This window comes from Chiloscyllium plagiosum, unplaced genomic scaffold (assembly GCF_037043375.1).
Source record: "Chiloscyllium plagiosum isolate Xiang-an unplaced genomic scaffold, Cpla_swu_hap1 HiC_scaffold_17, whole genome shotgun sequence".
Taxonomy (NCBI): domain Eukaryota; kingdom Metazoa; phylum Chordata; class Chondrichthyes; order Orectolobiformes; family Hemiscylliidae; genus Chiloscyllium; species Chiloscyllium plagiosum.
Genome location: NW_028270155.1, coordinates 33,990,271 through 34,009,709, shown reverse-complemented (window position 1 = coordinate 34,009,709; position 19,439 = coordinate 33,990,271). Strand labels below are relative to the sequence as shown.

Genomic DNA, 19,439 nt, shown 5'->3' with positions numbered 1-19,439 from the left:
TCTGCAAACTTATTAACTATACCTGTTGCTCACGTCCAAAACATTTATATAAATAATGAAAAGTAGTGGACCCAGCACCAATCCTTGTGGCACTCCAGTGGTCACAGGCCTCCAGTCTGAAAAACAACCCTCTACCACTACCCTCTGTCTTCTACCTTTGAGCCAGTTCTGTATCCAAATGGCAAGTTCTCCCTGTATTCCCGGAGATCTAACCTTCCTAACCAGTCTCCCATGGGGAACCTTGTCGAACGCCTTAATAAAGTACATATAGATCACGCCCACCACTCTGTCCTCATCAATGCTCTTTTTAACTTCTTCAAAAAACTCAATCAGGTTTGTGAGACATGATTTCCCACGCCGTGCTGGCTATTGCTAATCAGTCCTTGCCTTTCCAAATACATGTACATCCAGTCCCTCAGGATTCCCTCCAACAACTTGCCCACCACCGACATCAGGCTCACTGGTCTATCATTCCCTGGCTTGTCCTTATCCCCTTTCTTAAACAGTGACACCACGTTAGCCAACCTCCAGTCTTACGGCACCTCACCTGTGACTATCGATGATACAAATATCTCCGCAATGGGCCCAGCAATCAGTTCCCTAGCTTCCCACAGAGTTCTAGGGTACACCTCATCAGGTCCTGGGGATTTATCCACTTTCATGTGTTTCCAGACATCCAGCACTTCCTCCTCTGTAATGTGGACATTTTTCAAGATGTCACCATCTATTTCCCTACACTCTATATCTTCCATATCCTTTTCCACAGTAAACACTGATGCAAAATACTCGTTTAGTATGTCCCCCATCTCCAGCGACTCCACACAAAGGCCGCCTTTGAGGGGCTCTATTCTTTCTCTAATGTCCTTAATGTATTTGTAAAATGCCTTTTGGATTCTCTTTATCTCTCTTTGCCAAAGCTATCTTACGTCCCCTTTTTGCCCTCCTGATTTCCCTCTTAAGTATACTCCTACTGCCATCGTACACTTCTAAGGATTCACTTGGTCTATCCTGTCAATACCTGACATATGCTTCCCTCTTGTTTTTTAACCAGATCCTCAATTTCTTCTGTCATCCAGCACTCCCTACACCTACCAGACTTTCCTTTCACCCGAACAGCAATATGCTGTCTTTGCTCTCTCTTTATCTCATTTCTGAAGGCTTCCATTTTCTAGCCGTCCCTTTACCTGCGAACATCTGCCCCCAGTCAACTTTTGAAAGTTCTGGCCGAAACCGTCAAAATAGCCTTCCTCTAATTTAGTACTTCACCTTTTAGGTCGGGTCTATCCTTTTCCATCACTATTTTAAAACTAATAGAATTATAGTCACTGGCCCCAAAGTGCTCTCCCACTGACAACTCAGTCACCTGCCCTGCCTTATTTTCCAAGAGTAGGTCAGGTTTTGCACCTTCTCTAGTAGGTACATCCACATATGAATCAGAAAATTTTCTTGTATACACTTAACAAATTCCTCTCCATCTAAACCCTTAACATTATGGCAGTTCCCAATCTATGTTTGGAAAGTTAAAATCCCCTACCATAACCACCCTATTATTCTTACAGATAACTGAAATCTTACAAATCTGATTCTCAATTTCCCTCTGACCACTAGGGGATCTATAATACAATCCCAGTAAGGTAATCATCCCTTTCTTATTTCTCAGTTCCACCCAAGTAACCTCCTTGGATGTATTTCCGGGAATATCCTCCCTCAGTACAGCTGTAATGCTATCCCTTATCAAAAATGCCACTCCCCCTCCTCTCTTGCCTCCCTTTCTGTCCTTCCAGCAGCATTTGTATCCTACAGCATTAAGCTGCCAGTCCTGTCCATCCCTGAGCCATGTTTCTGTAATTGCTATGATATCCCAGCCCCATGTTCCTCACCATGTCCTGAGTACATCTGCCTTCCCTGTTCGGCCCCTGGCATTGAAATAAATGCAGTTTAATTTATCAGTCCTACCTTGCTCTTTGCTTTGTCCCTGCCTCCCGTGACTGTTTGACTCGCTTCTTTTCTCAATTGTACCAGTCTCAGATTGATATATTTTCTCACTATCTCCCTGGTTCCCACCCCCCCCCCCCCCCCCCCCCCCCCACACCTTTATAGTTTATAGTTAAACAAAGATGCAAATTTGCAATCATACAAATAAATAATTTCTGAATCCAAAAGCACTCAAATTAAAAGTTTTAATAATTCCAAAACTTCCTCACTATGACATTATTCCTTCAATAAATGACCACTGAGTTGTACTTTTCAGTTTAATAAATTCCTTGATATAATATTTTAACCTGACCATGAAATCTTAAATAGCAACCTGTTTGTTGGTGTCAGCCTTGGTTCAGTCATAGCACTGTTTCCACTGAGTCAGACTTGAGCATGTACTTTAAACTGACAGTTGAATAGAGTGCTAAGTGAGTTTAAGTTTAAGATGTGTCAGATTTTTTTGAATGACATTAACTCAATGTGCTGTCCACCTTAAATGAATATTAAAAATCCCATGAAGATGCTTAAAGTAGAGCAGGTCTGTTCTCCCAACTTATCAGTTTTTTTTTCCCTCCATCAATATCCCAAAGACAGATTTTTTGCTCGTTTATTTTGAAATTTGTGAGGGCCTGCTATGTGAAGATTGATTGTCAACTTGCCCTGCAATTGCTGATACAGTTGTCATTAATTTGCTCTTAAGTTTTGAACATGTTAAGTTTGTGAAAGATGACGTATAAATGCAAGTTTATGTTTTTCATGAGCTTCTGGACAAATATCTATTTTGAGAAGTACATCACAAAACGTAGCCCCCCATCAGATGACTAGTTTTAGCTCCTCAAAGCAGTTGGGCAGATGATTGCAGTATTTCCATGTGATTCTGCTTTTTGGTAAACTACTTTTAAATCCTGTTTACTCTGAATAATTAACTCCAATATTTGACAAGATTGAAACAGTAGTAGAAGCAGGAAAGTTTCACCAGGTGAAGTGGAAAATTCCAACACAGCAATAATGAAGTTGCATAATTTGCTTTTCTCCATAAGTAGACACACTGTATCTACTGTGTATCAAAGCTTGTCAGAATTTTGAAGAATTCTATTAAGTGACTCCTCAAGCTTAAAAGAAGGTTCTTGCAATCTAAGTTCCACCGACCGAATTTGTAATTTAGCTTCTCTGGAACTTTCATATAAAACAGAATTAAGATGGTTCTCACCTGCTTACAAAGTAGCCTCGATTATCCGAAGGACACGGGCAGGGGTATTTCATTCGGATAATCGAATGCCGGATAACATAGTTAGCCAAGCATCGGGACTTTACCATCTTGTTTGGATAATCTGAAATTCAGTTAATCGAATGTCGAATTGTCGAGGTTTCTCTGTATTTGGTCTCCACTGTCAGATGGGAATTTGATAGTGGTGATACTGAAGCAGCAGTATGATATTAGAGAATACTGGAGGCACAGGTTCATGCATATGATCTGGTATGGCAGCACACTGAAAATCAAGCCCAATTATCCCTGGAGTCATCACAAAAATTGAAAGAAAATTACAAAAAGTACGCAAAGTCCCAGTTCACCTCCCTGTTAGAGTCAGACTCAGGTTAACAGAAAATACAGACCAGGGTTCTGTACTTAACATGAACTATTATTTATTACAAATATAGTAACCAACTATGAACTGTCAATATATAAGTTATTAGTTAAAACTCTTATCCTCATCTAAAACCCCCTTTTACACAAACACACAAACACACACACACAAACGCGCGCACACTGTATATGCGTACACTGTACACACAGACCGCATGTAACTAAGGAAGACATTGGTGGAGGAGAGGTGAAAAGTGCTGGTGAAACTGATCAATGGCATCCAACCTCTGGATTCATTGCAGAGTTCCCTTTTGTTTCCCAAGTTCTTTAGTTTTCTAAACATTTCCTTCAGGTTCTTTCACTTTTCACAGGAGGCTCAGAGTGACTAGTTCACAAATTATAAAGTTTCTGACGTATTGGTTAAAGTCAGCAGCTTGCAGCAAGTGGTCACAGAAATCATTAACTACAAGAGTTTACAGGAAAGAGAGATACAACAACACCACCTCCCCTTCCAGAGGTTTGAAGCCTTCTGTCTGTATAATTCCCACCCACAAACTGATCACAATTTCACAAACCAATCAGCTACTTGTTGCTGGTAAAATTTCACTTGGTACATTAAATGTTTCCCAATTTAGCCCTCAATCAAAAATAAAAGTAAAATTAAAAGATTCCACAGTTTCTCCAGATAAAAGTAGACAGTATTACTATAGTAGACAGTAACAGCATATTGTTTGTTAATTTATTTTTTTCAATCTCATAACAAGTGAAACTAGGTCTTAAGTAGTTTTTCCAAGTTAGTATAAGATTAGAGTTTACATTTTAGATGGATTCACAGTGGCTATTTCATGTTTAGACAAACATTTCTGAATAAGTGATTTAGCACATACACAACATGTAAAGTAAACCAAGTTGAGAATATGGTTTATCTTAATATGTAGGAATTCTTGTCTTTCATGAACACAATTGCCTTCCATAGCTACCACCTTCACTGCTTTGGAAAGGATTTGCACATATCCCACTTGTATAAATTATAAAGGATTGTAATGAAGTGGGTTTTTGTCAGAGGAGGAGAATGTAAATCGATAGAGCACTAAACTATAGTTTTGCTCTCTGATAGCAAATCTTTATTTTGGCCTGGAAAAGTGAAACCTGAGATGAAATTAAGAAAACCAGCAAACCCGTTGAGGTGGAAAAGTGTTGGCCTAAGCTGTAAGACGTATTAAAATAAAACAAAGTTCAAAGTTCTGCTGATGCTGGTGATCTGAAACAAAAACAGGAAGTGACTGGAGAAACTCAACAGGCCTGGCAGCATCTATGGAGACAAAAACAAAGTTTATGTTTTTAAGTCCAAATTCTGACAAGCAGTGACATGATATAACACAGAATGATGCAAAACACCTGAAGTTAAAAAAATCTCCACAGACACTGCCTGACCTGCTGACCTTCCCCAGCACTTTCCACTTTTATTCCTCATGAAATATTCATTTCTTTAGCCCTGTATTTTTCTGTGCAGTTCTGGGAGGTTACTTCTTTGTAATTCCATGACTGAAAACAATAATCATCTGAGAACATGAAAAAGATCTTCATTGAAATGTTGCCAAGTGTCAAAAAAAGGCTCTTTAAAAATTGCAAATGTCACGTATTGGTCAGACTTGTCTTGAATGGAGCTCCAATATGACCAGCATCTTCATTTCCAAATGTAATTTTTTAAAAACTGGCTAACTCTTCTGGGGGCATACCTTGGTACGCATTAATGGTGGAATTCGCTTATAATGGATTTTATTAGATGGAATCAAAATATTTCTTTTGACATCCAAGCAGTTAGAGGCGAGTACATATGGCCTCACCTGACTAAAAAGGATAAAAAGGAATGTGTAACATTACAAATGACAATAGAGCTGGAGGAAAGGTGCTAGAAGTAGCAGTAACAAAAGTTGGAATTGTGAAATTAGATTGGGGAGGTGGAGGGTGCAGTATGTTTTTAAAAAAGTAGTACAATTAGATTCCTATAATATTGCAGGGCAAGAAAGGAGATTCTAGCATAAAGACATTTAAATTGATGTGAAATTAATTTTCATGCTGTAAGCTGCATCAGTTCAGCTTGAACTGAATTAAATATTGATGTGGTACCTGATCTGTATATACTGACTTTGCAGTATTTCCTGTAAAACAGACAAAAATAGAAAGTGGGTACTGGAATTGTTCCATGTTCACTATTTTAAAAACTAATGCCTTTCAACTTTTTCATTGTCTTTGGTTTTCAGACTGTTGTTTGTTCTCTTATTAATCAGGTGAAAGGCCATTTGTGTGTCTAATCTGTCTATCAGCATTTACAACAAAGGCAAACTGTGAGCGACACCTGAAAGTACACATGGACACCCTGAATGGTAATTTACTTTTCAAGCCAGCAATTCTATCTACTCGAGACTTTTAGTTTCTAGATTCCCCCATGTGTAATGAACTTTTCAATTCAAATAGATCTTCTCCAAAGTATCATGTATTATTCAATTCAACTGATGATAGTAATATCAAATAACTAATTCAAATGCTTAATTAAAACTCATGCACTTTCACCTCTTCTCTAAATCTGCTAACCGTCACACATTCGAAGGTGGGAGTGTGACTAATTTCCTGGATATCCAGTGTGAGAGGTGAAATGGATTGTACATTCCAGACTCTCTAGCTTTCCATCCACTTGAAATGGAAACGTTTGTGTTAGTATGATGGTTCATCTGGTGATCAGAGTTCAGCTGGCTGATACTACCATCTCTAAATATTAGACAACCATGAGATTAAAGCTCAGATGTTCTGATTCAAAGGCAAGTAATTTATATATTGCTGTTCTTCCAGACAGGCCCAAGCCATACCTCCAAGCTCAGCTACATTGGCAAAGTCAAAATCTTATTTACACTTTGGGCTCTTGTCCAGTTTGCTTGAAAGCTTTCTTTATTCCAATGGTATTTATTTTTATAAGGTTTGGGATATCTCTATCTGGAACATTTGGTTTAGGAAAAACATAATACTATTTCAGGAAAATGAAATCTCCATCTAAAATCAATCTTTATTTTTGTATTTTACTTTAACTAAAGTTTATGCAGTTGTTTTATTTTTGAAAAGTATGAGGCCGTGAAGAGTAATGGAAGCCTTTTAATGAGGCTTACTCAGTTGTGGATATGTAAGTCAGTAATGTAAAGGTTGATGAAGGGCTTTTGCCCAAAACGTCAATTTTCCTGCTCCTCGGATGCTGCCTGACCTGCTCTGTTTTTCCAGCACCACTCTGATCTAAACTCTGGTTTCCAGCATCTGCAGTCCTCACTTTTGCTTTGGTTACCAGACTACAAACAGAATGCCTAATTTTCAACTATCTCAATTACGTACCACCATCTGAGCTCTGATTCAGCTCAGCACCAAGTAAAAATATAGTTTAAACTGAGCTTTTGTGCAAAAAAACTAAATGGAATTAATTTTTCATGCCCTACTTTAGATGATGCCCACCTTATTAATTCAGAATGCGGTTTTCACAGCCTCAATTGTATAACAAAACAGTAATATGTTGAAGTCTAAAGTAGTCACGTAAATCTAAAATTACACTTAAGTTCTACTTTGAATAGTATATAAATAGTTAAGTGGTTATAGGTACATCAATATAGTTCCTTCAAGGAATTTGTTATCTCCTAATTCTACAAGTGTTAAACTTCAAGAATTTTGATGAATAACTTGCTGCTTTCTCTGCCTCTCAAGAAAAGGTTAATAGTTCCAATCTCTCAGCAAATAACAATTCAATGTTATTAAATAAATTTCACAAGTACAGGATATTGCCAAGATGCTTTTCTGCAAGTGAATTAGTGTTCAATTTTGGTGACTAAATATACTTAACTACAGAAGAAAAAAAAAAATGCTAATTAACGTATAGCAACATCCTGCAAACAATAATGAGGCGAAGGCTATGATGTTTGTGTCAAGCTCTTCTGGTGCAGAAGTGTGACCCTCCTCTGGACCAGAAGGCTCAGGTTCAAATCCCACCTGTTCCAGAAGTGTGTAATAACTTTACAGAATATCATCGTATTTGTGCTGCTATTAGAGGGTACACATTTTGCACATACGTGAATGCATTGTCATTGCTTGAGAAATCAAGATATGGAGCTGCTGGTGTTTGACTGGGGTGGACAAAGTTAAAAATCTCACAACATCAGGTTATAGTCCACCAGGTTTAACTTAAAGTACAAGCTTTCAGAGCACTACTCCTTTGTCAGGTGGGGAAGGATCATAAGACACATGATTTAAAGTAAAAGATCAAAGTGTCACACAACTGATGCGAAGTATTCAACAAACCGAGGTTTGTTGCGAGGTTAGAGTCTGTCTGTATCCCAACTTTGAGTCAGACTAATTCTATTTACAAAGTAGGAATTTATAAAATGTCACATGGACTGACTGCCTATGGTTGTATGCTTTTTGAACAAAATAGAATGTGTCTGCAAATACAAATCTACAAATGCAAATTCACCCCATAGACTTGTGTGTGTACGTGTGTGTACGTGTGTGTACACGAGGGAGGGAGAGAGAGAGAGAGAGACTGTGTGTATGTGTGTAGGTGGGTGGAGGGGAAGAAACAAAGAGAATATGTGCATGCTTGATTGTGTGCGCGAGTGTGATGGAATATATGTGTGTGTGTGTGTGTGTATATAGTGTATAATGTGGGTTCACCCATAGTGTGACATGAACCTAGGATCCTGGTTGAGGCCATCCTCAGGGGTACCAAAAGTGGCTATCAGCCTCTACTCAGCGACTCTACATTATTGCATATCCTGAAGTCACCTCGGAGGACGGTCACCCGAAGATCCGAGGCCGAAAGTCCTTGACTGCTAAAATGATCCCTGTCTGGCGATTGTTACATGGTGTCCATTTATCCATTGTCATAGTGTCTGCTTGGTCTCGTCAGTGTACCATGCCTCGGGACAACCTTGCCTGCAGTGTATGTGATAGACAACATTGGCCGAGTAGTGTACCTGCTGTGCACACGATGGGTGGTATCCCACGTGTAATGGTAGTATCCAAGTCAACACTCTGACATGTCTTGCAGTGGTTGCCACAATAGGGTTGTATGGTGTTGTGGTCGACATTGTCCTGAAGGCTGGGTAGTTTGCTGTGAACAATGGTCTGTTTAAGATTTAGTGGTTGCTTAAAAGGCGAGAAGTAGAGGCGTAGGGAAGATTTTGGCACAGTGCTCATCCTCTTCAATAATGTGATGCAGGCTACGAAGAACAATTCTGGGATTTGCATATTGATGAATTGAAATCTGCATCTCCATTATGAGTGATTAAAAATTTAAATATGTCGCATCAGTTGTATGACACTTAGGACACAGAATTTATAGTAAAAGATCAATGATTCTGCCTCACTAGCTACCTGATGAAGGAGCAGTGCTCTGAAAGCTTGTACTTTCAAATAAATTTGTTGGACTATAACCTGGTATTGTGTGATTTTTAACTTTGAGAAATCAAATCTGCTTAGTTAAAAGCTAACAAAGGCAGTATAGAAGATACAACATCAATCTGGGTGCCTCTCCCCTCTGACCTGTGCAATTTCTTAAGAAATCCCCACAGCCCCTCACATCTTTCCACATCGCACTCCACCCTCCCTGTTCTGGTCCCTGGCCTGGATGCTGCCTTGGAATGGGGGCTGATTTCCTCGTTTCCAGTTGACAGCAGCAGATATTGAACATGAAGATGAATGATTGACTAGTTTGCATTATTTTGGAGCTGGTTATGTGCGTTTTGAAATCACAGGGTTTCAACTAATTGTCTCATGCAGGAGAGAAGACCTTCAGCAAGACTGCTTCCTCAGAACCTAACTGATATGCTTAAAGCATTAGTTTATAAGATACCTTATAAAGGAAATTGAAGTTGGGTGTTTACTTGACCTAAATATCCCATACAATAATGCCACAAAGATGCCTTCAACAAGTGTTTGACCAACCAGATAATGAAAGGAGTAGTTTAGGTTTACACTGAATTTGGAGAATTGTCTTTTCCATCATTTGGTGGTAATAAAGTTTATCTCTTTTCAGATTGAAGTCTCTTTTTCAGATTGGAGGTTCTAAAGAAGGACAGTATGCTTTCACTTTCAGGTCTATTGGTTCTTTTGGTTTGTGGCAGTTTGAATTGGTGGCTGCATGACTTAAGTTCTGGCCTGGGCCTTCCACAGAACAGCAATCATCATCTGATTACTTCTGCTCAAACTTTTCTACGGTTCCATCACGTTCCATGTTTTTTGCCAGGCCTTCTGATCCTGACCACTCCAGAAGTGTAGAGTGCGGTGTTCTGTCAGGGAGAAGGCCAGACATTTCTCTTTTATTGCACTAGTTGCCCTGTGACAATTTAAAAGCCCAGTGTGACAGTGAGTAATTGAATGATCAAATGCATAGATGGATGAGGTAAGTTATCGGGTGACAGGCAGGTCTGTTAGGGGAGAGGTGCAGGGTACTTGTGTGAGATAGGGATATTATTTATATTGTTATCTAGATGTTAGACTAGATTTTAATTTGTTTAATTTATCAATTCCAAAATCTCTGTCTGTACCTCGGGAGTCAGAGGTATTCCCATAAAGGTCCAGGAAGCAAGGGAATTGACCATCAGAAATTTATACTTCCTGAGCAATTTACATGTACATGAGTGCATTTGAACCACATTAGGTCATACATCAGATCTCTTCTGAACTGGTGAGCAAAGGTTTTGAGACTGAATTTGATACACCCAAAAAAAAAATGCAAGTGTCATAGGTCATTCTCCTTATTAACCAACTCATCTGGATATATACATACACGCTCATGTTCATTAAGTTCGGACAGGCATTTTTATAGTCCTTTTCATGTTCCAAGATAGTCCATGGCAAATGATGCACTTTTGAAGGGAGATCACTATATATGTGATGCAGCAAGTACTGACAATGTGATACTTACCAGATAATCTGCTTTTTATCAACTTTAATTTGAAGGCGACATATTGGCCCAGGTATATTCGAAGATGAGCATGAGTATAGAATGATACGATCTTATACACACACCTGAGAGGCCAAAAGTGCTCTTTGTTTAGCATCTCACTGGAAATATGGGAGCTTTGATACACCCAAATTATTTTTGGCCTGGCAATGGAGTGACAGCCTGGATTTAGAGCACACCTTCCCAGAGCAGGACCTCAACATGTAGCTATCTGATTTAGGCAAGAATGCTAACATTGGGCCACTCCCAACAAGAGATCAATATACAAAATAAGCAGGCAGCAAAAATGCTGATTAGGCAAAAGTAGAAATTCAATATTTGTTAGAGATTAAAGAAGTAATATGCTGATAGTTTAAAAAAAAATCTGGAAGAAACCACAAAATCACCTTTTTTTTGTGTGGAACTAATTATATGTCCTTCATAGTTACATCCCCAGTTATATCCATAACTGAGCAGCTCTATAGCTGCAGTTTCTAATCACTACCTTGACTAATTGTTGCTCAAAGCACTTAGCTGCAATTATGCCAGTGTTCAGAATAGGACTTCACAAAGTGGAGTTGGGGCCTGTTGTCATGTCCCCTTTCTGCTCTTTTCCATAGTCCTCACTGTGAGAGGTCATGAGAATCTTCAGGCTTTGATGTTGGGGTGCAGCTTGGTGAATCAAGTGGGAATCTTGGGAAAAGAGGTGGAGGGTCTGGGAAGTGAGGTGTCATTGGGGATGTCCAAGTTAAAGTGGCTGTTGGGAGAAATCAGAAACTATATCCTCGAAGGAGAAGAGCTCAATTTCCTCATCATGAAGACCACGCTTAAGGAATAATGTGACTGATAGTGGTCATTAACATCTGGGTAGATTGCTGAAAAACTTGAGTAATCTGTCTTGGTTTTGTCTGCCACTTAACAGTTTGTCTGTTAATTCATGTTTGCGTCATGTTAATTCTTGGTGATGGTGTATAATATCCATAGTATTGGCTGTTTGCTTTGTTAACTTATGTGCAGCATAAATTAAAACTGTGGACATTTGCTCTTTTATTTCTTTGGTGATAAACTAGGGTTTCTAATTTTGTATATCTTTAAAACAAAAGTTACTGGTGCCTACCAAGTTGTATAAAAATTTGGGAGTCTGGCCTGGGATGGTAACAAAATGCGTGAAGGTGACAGGCCATATTGAGGGAGTGGTTGAGAAATCATTTGACATTTGGACTTCATCAATACAGACATGGAGTACAAAAAAAGAGATTTTGCGTTAAACTTGTATGAAATACTGGTTTAGATTGAACTGGCATATTACATCTAGTTCTGGCCACCATGTTTTAGAAAGGAATGAAGATATTAGGGAGGGTGCAGAAAAGATTCATGAGAATGCTTGTGGGGATGAGGAAGTTCAGTTATGTAAAATATATGAGAAGCTGGACCTGTTCTCTTCAGAGAAGAAATGGTTGAAAGGACCTTTGATAGAGAGATGTAACATCTTGAAGCATCTGGACAGAACATCTAGACAGAAAAATTGCTCCCATTGATGGGAGGATCAAGAACCGGACAGCTCAGATTTAATTTAGTTAGAAAAGAAACAATGGCACCATGAAGAAAAATTTTTTTATGCAGCATGTACTTTGGATCTGGAAGACATTACCTGAGAGTAAGGTGTTGCTACATTCAACTGAGGCTTTCAGAATTGAATGAACTCATTATCTGAAAGGGAAACATTTGCGTATGGGGAAAATGCAAAGGAGTGGCACCAGATGTATTGTTTCTTCAGAGGGCAGTGCAATCGTGATAGAATGAATGGCTTCCTCTGTGATCTAAACTTTTTGAGGTGGTCACTCACTTACTGTTTGGTTAAGTTTCTCTATGAGTATTGCCCATAAGGCATTTAGTAAGGTTTTACATAAGAATATTAACAAAATTGAACAAACATTGAATTGGAGGCAATGTGTGATTTGAGCTAGTAACTGGATGGAAAGTCGAAAACAGGCAATAGCAATAAAGGCAACATTCTCTGATTCAGTGGGTTATGTTGAGTGGTATTTTGAAGGATACAAATCAGTTATGTTCTAATCGAATGGCAGAATAGTCTCAGGGCTTGAAGGTGGGTGGGCAGTGGGATGGCTTACTCATGTTCCATATGAATTGCTGAGATTAAGAGGTAAGTCACCTAAACTTCTAACTAATAGATGTACGGTTTTGAAAATGTTAGAGTAAGGCAAGAATACATGCCTTGCATCTTACATCTAAAATTGAGGTGGTGTGGATTTAAGAACACATATTTCTAAGGCTGTTGTGTGGTTTGTCATAGGTATTTGTCATGGCTGTGGATTTGTCTCTACCACAAGGGATATCCTGTACAATCATCTACTTACGAATCATATGACTTGTCAGCCAGGTTCAAAGGGTGACTCGTATTCACCAAGGTCAGGTCTACCTTCCCTTTCCATGACAGGTAAGCAAAAAAATGAAACCAATGCTGGAAATATCTCACTTTGGCATCAGCATGAGAGGACAAATGCTTGCATTATTTATTGAATTTGTTCCTTCTGAATATGTCCCTTATTTATTTAATTAATTATTTACTGAATTAAAGTTTTATAAAATTATTTCTAAAAGATGAAAAACATTCATTTTCTAGTCAAGTATGAACATTGTTAACCATGAAGCAAGTAGCACTGAGTTTTTGAAATACGTCCAACTTATGTTTAATCAGCTGAGTAGAATTAATGTCACTGAAAAATGCTGTTTAGAAGGTTAATTAAGCTGAAAAAATTGATTTATTTTTATTTATAATTTATTCATCCCAGATGTGAAAGTGGCACATTCTTCCCTGAGCCTCAGATGTAACCTGTGTGAGTATGTTGGGGATTCTGAATCAAGCTTGCAACAACATATTTCATTGCATGTTGTACAAGATACATTTCAGTGCAATCAATGCCACAAGAAGTTAAGAAATGCTGTGGAGTTAGCCAAACACATGGAAATTCATCAAGCTAATGAATTACAGAACAATATGGAGGAAACAAAAGATGAAGATGATGGGGCATCTCCAGCTTTAAGTAGAGAAGTTCCTGAGGAGCTTAATATTGTAGTGAAAGTCAAAGAGGAACCTCTCAGCTTGCCGTGTGAAAGTGAAGGTGATAGGACTATGGAGGAGAGCCAGGAAAATCCCACTCCTGACCGGTCCTCCAGTATTTCCTCACCAAGAAGTACATTGATAGCAAAAGTGAAATCTGAATGTTCAAGTCCAACACAAGCGTCAAGCCCAGTCCATTGCGGGACAGGTTCAGTTATGCCAGAAGGCACTGTCCTAATACCCTATATGTTCAATCATGAAACGTCTACATTTCCACAAGCTTCAGAAATTTTAGCCAAGATGTCTGAGCTGGTCCACAGCAGACTAAAGCAAGGGGTCAACAATTATCCACTTCTTTATGCAGGAGCACCTATTCAAAAAGGAGCAACATGCTATGAATGTGATATTACATTCAATAATATCAATAACTATTTGGTGCACAAACGGCTCTACTGTTCTAGCAGGCATCAGCAAGTAGACAATCCTGCTGCTGATGAGACTGCAAAGGATTCTGCATCCACAAGTAGAACTGAACAACTATCTCATAGTCCAGTTTCTGGAGTGGAAAACCAACAGGCCTCTTCCTCACAGACTGATTCTGACCGAGACCTAAAGATATCAAATGTTGAGAGCAAACTACCAGAAATAAAAACTGAGGACAGTGCCATGAAGGATACCTCATCTGAAGGTGAAAGCCTAAGTAGATTTAGTGAAGGCAGTCGAAGTCCAAGCAACTCTGTTGAAGAATTTGATGATGACCCTTCAAAAACTATTTGTGAAGCCTGCAATATAAGGTTTACACGACATGAAACCTATGTTGTTCACAAACGTTTATATTGTGCTTCAAGACATGACCCTCCTCTTCGTAGGCCAAATGGAGGAAAGGTGGCATTCCTTCAGCAAACTGTGCGTACACGTAAACGTAGAAAGTTGTATGAGATTCACGGTCCTAGTCATCAGCCTCTTCCTCCACCTTCCCCAAATGAAGCATCTGTCCATAGTCCTTCAGCTGCCAGTCTTCAAAGCACTGGGCTATCTAACAATGTAGAAACATTGAAAGTTAAGCAAGAAGCTCTCTCACTTTCTTCAAGGTCAACTGATTCTGTTTCCCTGTCAACAGGATATATGTTAACAGCTCAGTCCAGTGCAACATCATCACCAAGTTCAAGTTCAGATGTTGATGGACCAATTGATCTTAGCAGAAAGCCTCATATTCAAGAAGAACAGTTGATTCATGTTTCCCCTTTGAATCCAGCCTCTCATCTTTCAACAGACTACCATGAATGTACCTCTTGCAAAATTAGTTTTAACAATGTGGAAAACTATCTTACTCACAAAAAGTATTACTGCTCTGCAACTGCTCTTCAGCACAGTAAGGTGGAGAAACTTGCCAGAGTAAAGATGCAGGCTTCTGCTACAATAAAAGCTAAAAAAAATAGGATGGAAATTACAGACCCTCAGCCACAGATACAAACAGAAGAATTGAAAAAGAAAGATATAAGCACGAAATGTATTTTAGAAAGTCCAAATGTAGTACATGGCTGTATTACTCCAAACAACTCTCCAGGAATATATCACAATAGTCCAGATGTTTTGCAGGATGGGACTCAGTCATCCTCCCATGTTAAGGCTTTCTCAGCACCTCAGCGTGCTCATTCAGTCATTTGTCCCTATTGCCCACTTAATGGACCAATTGAAGGAGACCTTATTGATCATTTTAAGAACACACATGATTTCAAGCAGCTTTCAACTGGACGCACAACTGAAGGTTTCATGCAGGATATTTCATCACAAGGTAAACTCATGACAAACAGTATTTCTGAAATCAGTCCTCAGAATTTGAGAGTTCCTGCCCCATCTCTAAAGTCAGGTGTGCAAACACTGAAGAATATTCCAAATGCCAAAGATCAAAGAGAATCTGTCTCTTCCCAATCTTCAGCTGAAAGTCCTTTGCAGAACATCTCTCCTAAACCTTTAATAACATCCTCCCCTAACGTTGCTTTGAAAATATTATCAGTGCCTGACAGCCCAAGAAACCCAGGCTTCAAATTGATCAGCCCATCAATTAATGTTGACAAATCTGTTCAGACAGCGATGTCACTTCCAAGCCCAGTGCAGAATGGAAATCATAGATACTGTCGCTTGTGCAACATCAAGTTCAGTAGTCTTTCAACTTTTATAGCTCACAAGAAGTATTACTGTTCTTCTCATACTGCAGAACATGTGAAATAAGTTCTTGCATCTGCAAGCTGTATCATGAATGTTTGCTCTGAATTTTAGCACAAATTAACTAACACCTCAATGTCTATGTGCATTTGCTGTACAGTTTAGAAACAATCATGAAAACAAAACATTGGTTTCTGGTGTTGCAAATGTTAACAACATTCCAATCATAGTAAGTAGTTTGAAGTGGCCCAAGATGGAGAGTCATTTGTTGAATAAAAATCTCTCCCTTAACTTCTCCCTTAAATTGGAATAATTTTTAAATTCCTATGCTTAGCTGGTAAAGTGCATTAAAAGATTGTACTTTTCTCAGTTGACGCACTGAATATGGAGGATATGTTTGTAATTAGATCTTCCACATCTGTTTACAGGCCTAGTATTTAATCTGCTCCTTTTGAAGAAACTGTGTGAAAGAGGCATTTTTACCAGCTGAATAATATAATATTTTTATATTAATCTCCCAAATTAAATTAATTATATGCTGATTTTCTTCAGAAACATTTTCAGAATATTCCATGTGCAACCTTTTGGTGAGTTTATAACAAAACAAACAACTGTTATACTTTAATCATTTTATGACAATCTAGCACCTAATCTTCCTTCCATCTGGGGGAGTAGCCTGCAGATTATGAAATGAGAAAGGAAATGTTCGGCTTAGTTAAAAGCATCCCACAAATTTACATATTGAAGAAACCCATGTTAAATTCACTGTAATGTAACAAGTGCTGGTTGAATATCTCTCTTCTGAAGGAATTTTAATGAAATATAACTTCCAGTGTTCTCTGTGTTCAGGACATCCCATGACATTAAAAATATTGTTCCAGCCATGAATTTGGAACCTTCTCTCACTATTAGATGTACTTTATTTCTAGAGAGGCGTGACTTTGATAGGCAGATTGGCCAGAATTTAGTGTGACAAATTCAGTGTTTGTAAATCTAGTCAAAATTTTGGATATGACTCCTAAGAAATATTGAAAGTCACACTTTCTCTCTCAATTTTTATCTCACAAGTACTGACATTTGAATACTACTGAAATATTGAAAAGCGATCACTAGGGGGCAAAGTAGTTGAAAACTAGTTTGTGTAGATTTAGTGATACTCTTGCTAATTATTTAGTTAGTGCATGATAAACCCATCATTCTTCCTTTCAGTACATTCAGTTGTCATAATATCTGTAATTTTTATTTATTAGTGTTGTATTTATTATCAGGGTTTACATGCAATGCCAGCGCTAACACACAAATGTGCTGACAACAGCATTTATTTTATTTTTGAGCTTTGTTCACCACAACAGGACTCAAATTAACTGGTAAATGCTATGAAAAAGAATTTACTTTGGATTATTTCATTGTACATGATCTGTAGATTCAATGCACCCTGGGTTCAATTGCCTTTCCTTTGCATTTTATTATTTGTAGATAAAGCTTATTGCTATGATGCACATTAAGTGTGCTTAATGAATGGAATAGTGTCTTGGTGCTTTAATGTAAATGTTTCCTAATCTTTATCAATATGTTCATTTTCATGAATAACTGTTGATCAATATTGTGTTTTATGTTGCTCATTCAAAAGGTGCAATGTTAGAAGAAAGGAGCTAGTTGCTTGTTCAGTGGCATTTGTCAAAATTAAAAATTTCATCTTACTTTTAAATTTGATTGGGAGGAAAGCAGGATGAAAAGAGGAAGAGAAGGCATCAACCCATCTGGGCTAGTTCAACCTGATTAAATATAATGGAAATGAGAGCACAAAATGACACAATTCAGCTCATTGTACATGTGTCAGGGATAGCTCTTGACTTGAATTTCTCTCTTCACCTCTTCCCTCTTTCTAGCCCACACAACCCCTGCCAATGAGTGTCATGCCCTGCTCAAATTAAACAAACTCATTTTTCCTCTGTTGATGGAAAATTAGACACAAAAATGGAAGTCTGTACTTAAATTCAGTGGAACCAAGCAAGTATCTGCTGTTCTCCCAGGCATATTAATTTTCTTTCTTTTGGGTCAAAACATGTTACTGACCAAATATTTCACCTGTAGACTGTTACCTACAATGCCTTGAAAGTCTATTTGGAGGTATGTCGTGGTATAATTTTAACCATCATTCATACTTTATTCATCCAAAAGATTGTTACGTTCTCTAAATTCAATAAAACACATATGGTAACTATACAGTTTGTAGACTGAAAATATTTTATGAAGATTTATGAAAACAATGACATTGAAATGAAGTTGGATCAAACAAAAGGTATACGGTCTCTGAAACTTTTGCTGTTTGCATGATTGTTCCTATGTAATCGGAAAAGCTATGCTTTGGTTGCACGTGTGTCTTTCTAAGACTTTATGAAATACAAGTTTTTTTACTTTTCCAGAAGGTGCTGTTAATTTATTTATATTGTAGAGCAGTGTTTACTATGATAATCTGTGGAATAAACCTTGGCATAAATCTCCCTCTCCAAAGCAGTGCTAATGGATGTTCAGTTTACTAAATCCATTTTTACACTTTTGCACTGTATTGTATAAATTTTGCTGAACGATGTAGTTTCAAACCTATTTACAGGATATTTATGTTTAAATTCAGCACTTTTATACCTCTCTGAATTTGCCTACTATAGTGACCAATAACTTTCAACTCTTTGTTGAAAGCTGCCTTCAGCGATTTAACCATTTCTGAGACTGATCATGTTGTTAAATTGAATGTCATTCTTAATTTCCAATTAGGAATTGACCCCTACACTCTAGTTTGAGCTATGCATGCTAATAAATTGTCCAGTGGGACATGTGAAGCACTAAAATGCCTCTCTTGTCTGTGTGAGTCCTTTTGTATATTATGTTTCTCTCTGAATTAGTATCTGTCTTAAGACAAAATAAATTGCACTTTCGCTTGAAGGGACAATGCCACATTCAGTACATAATGTCAATGAAGTGCAACTTTTCCATGGACAAAGTATTCCCTGTGACTGTGTTTTATTCTACTTGAAAATTGGACGGGATAGGTTGATTTAATATGATGCCCTTTGAATATGGAGGGAATGACAATGTAATTGTACTTTTTAGAATTCATTCATAACACCCATTTCTTCGAGAGTTAAGCACAGTTTGTTTCATGAAGTAATTGGTAAAGGACACTATATAAACGTGGAACGGTGGGAGTGGGGCAGAGGTGCAGATATGGAAATTTTTAAAATCTTGATTTTACTGAAAATCTAAAATAAGCCATTTTCTACTAATGACTTCATTCTTCTAAATTTTATAGTACTTAAGAGAAAGTGATATGCCTGACATTACACATTGTGAAATGTCAATATAAGGGATTGAAGCATTGATGAAAAGGAATGAGTAGGTAATTAATCAATGTGTGTTAAGGTTTTCTTGTAAAATAGGGCTTTTCAAAAAGATTCTTATGTTAAAGGTAAGCCTTATTTAGAATGCATCAATGACTTAAAGATGCAAATTGCCAATTTTCCCAAGCCCATTCATTGCTTTCTCAAAATAATTCAAAAATTATTGCTATAAATTGTAAATTATAGGGGCAATAGTTTGCTAAGCCAGAGGACTGACTTTTGTTTCTGTAGAGTGTTAATAGACCATTCATTATT

General features: G+C 37.9%; 1 protein-coding gene across 3 annotated transcripts in view; it reads left to right on the top strand.

The window, feature by feature from the left end:
• Positions 1 to 18,629, top strand: part of zfpm1 (zinc finger protein, FOG family member 1) — a 272,580-nt gene extending 253,951 nt beyond the window's left edge. For 2 of the 3 annotated variants that reach the window (XM_087995823.1, XM_087995824.1), the window contains 3 exons: positions 5,854 to 5,949; positions 12,853 to 12,996; positions 13,352 to 18,629. In XM_087995823.1, the coding sequence (XP_087851949.1) occupies positions 5,854 to 5,949; positions 12,853 to 12,996; positions 13,352 to 15,852 (2,741 nt within the window). In that variant the 3' untranslated portion in view covers positions 15,853 to 18,629. The remainder of the gene's footprint in view (positions 1 to 5,853; positions 5,950 to 12,852; positions 12,997 to 13,351) is intronic. The other variant, XM_087995822.1, reaches the window with a different exon arrangement.
• Positions 18,630 to 19,439: the final 810 nt, after the last annotated feature.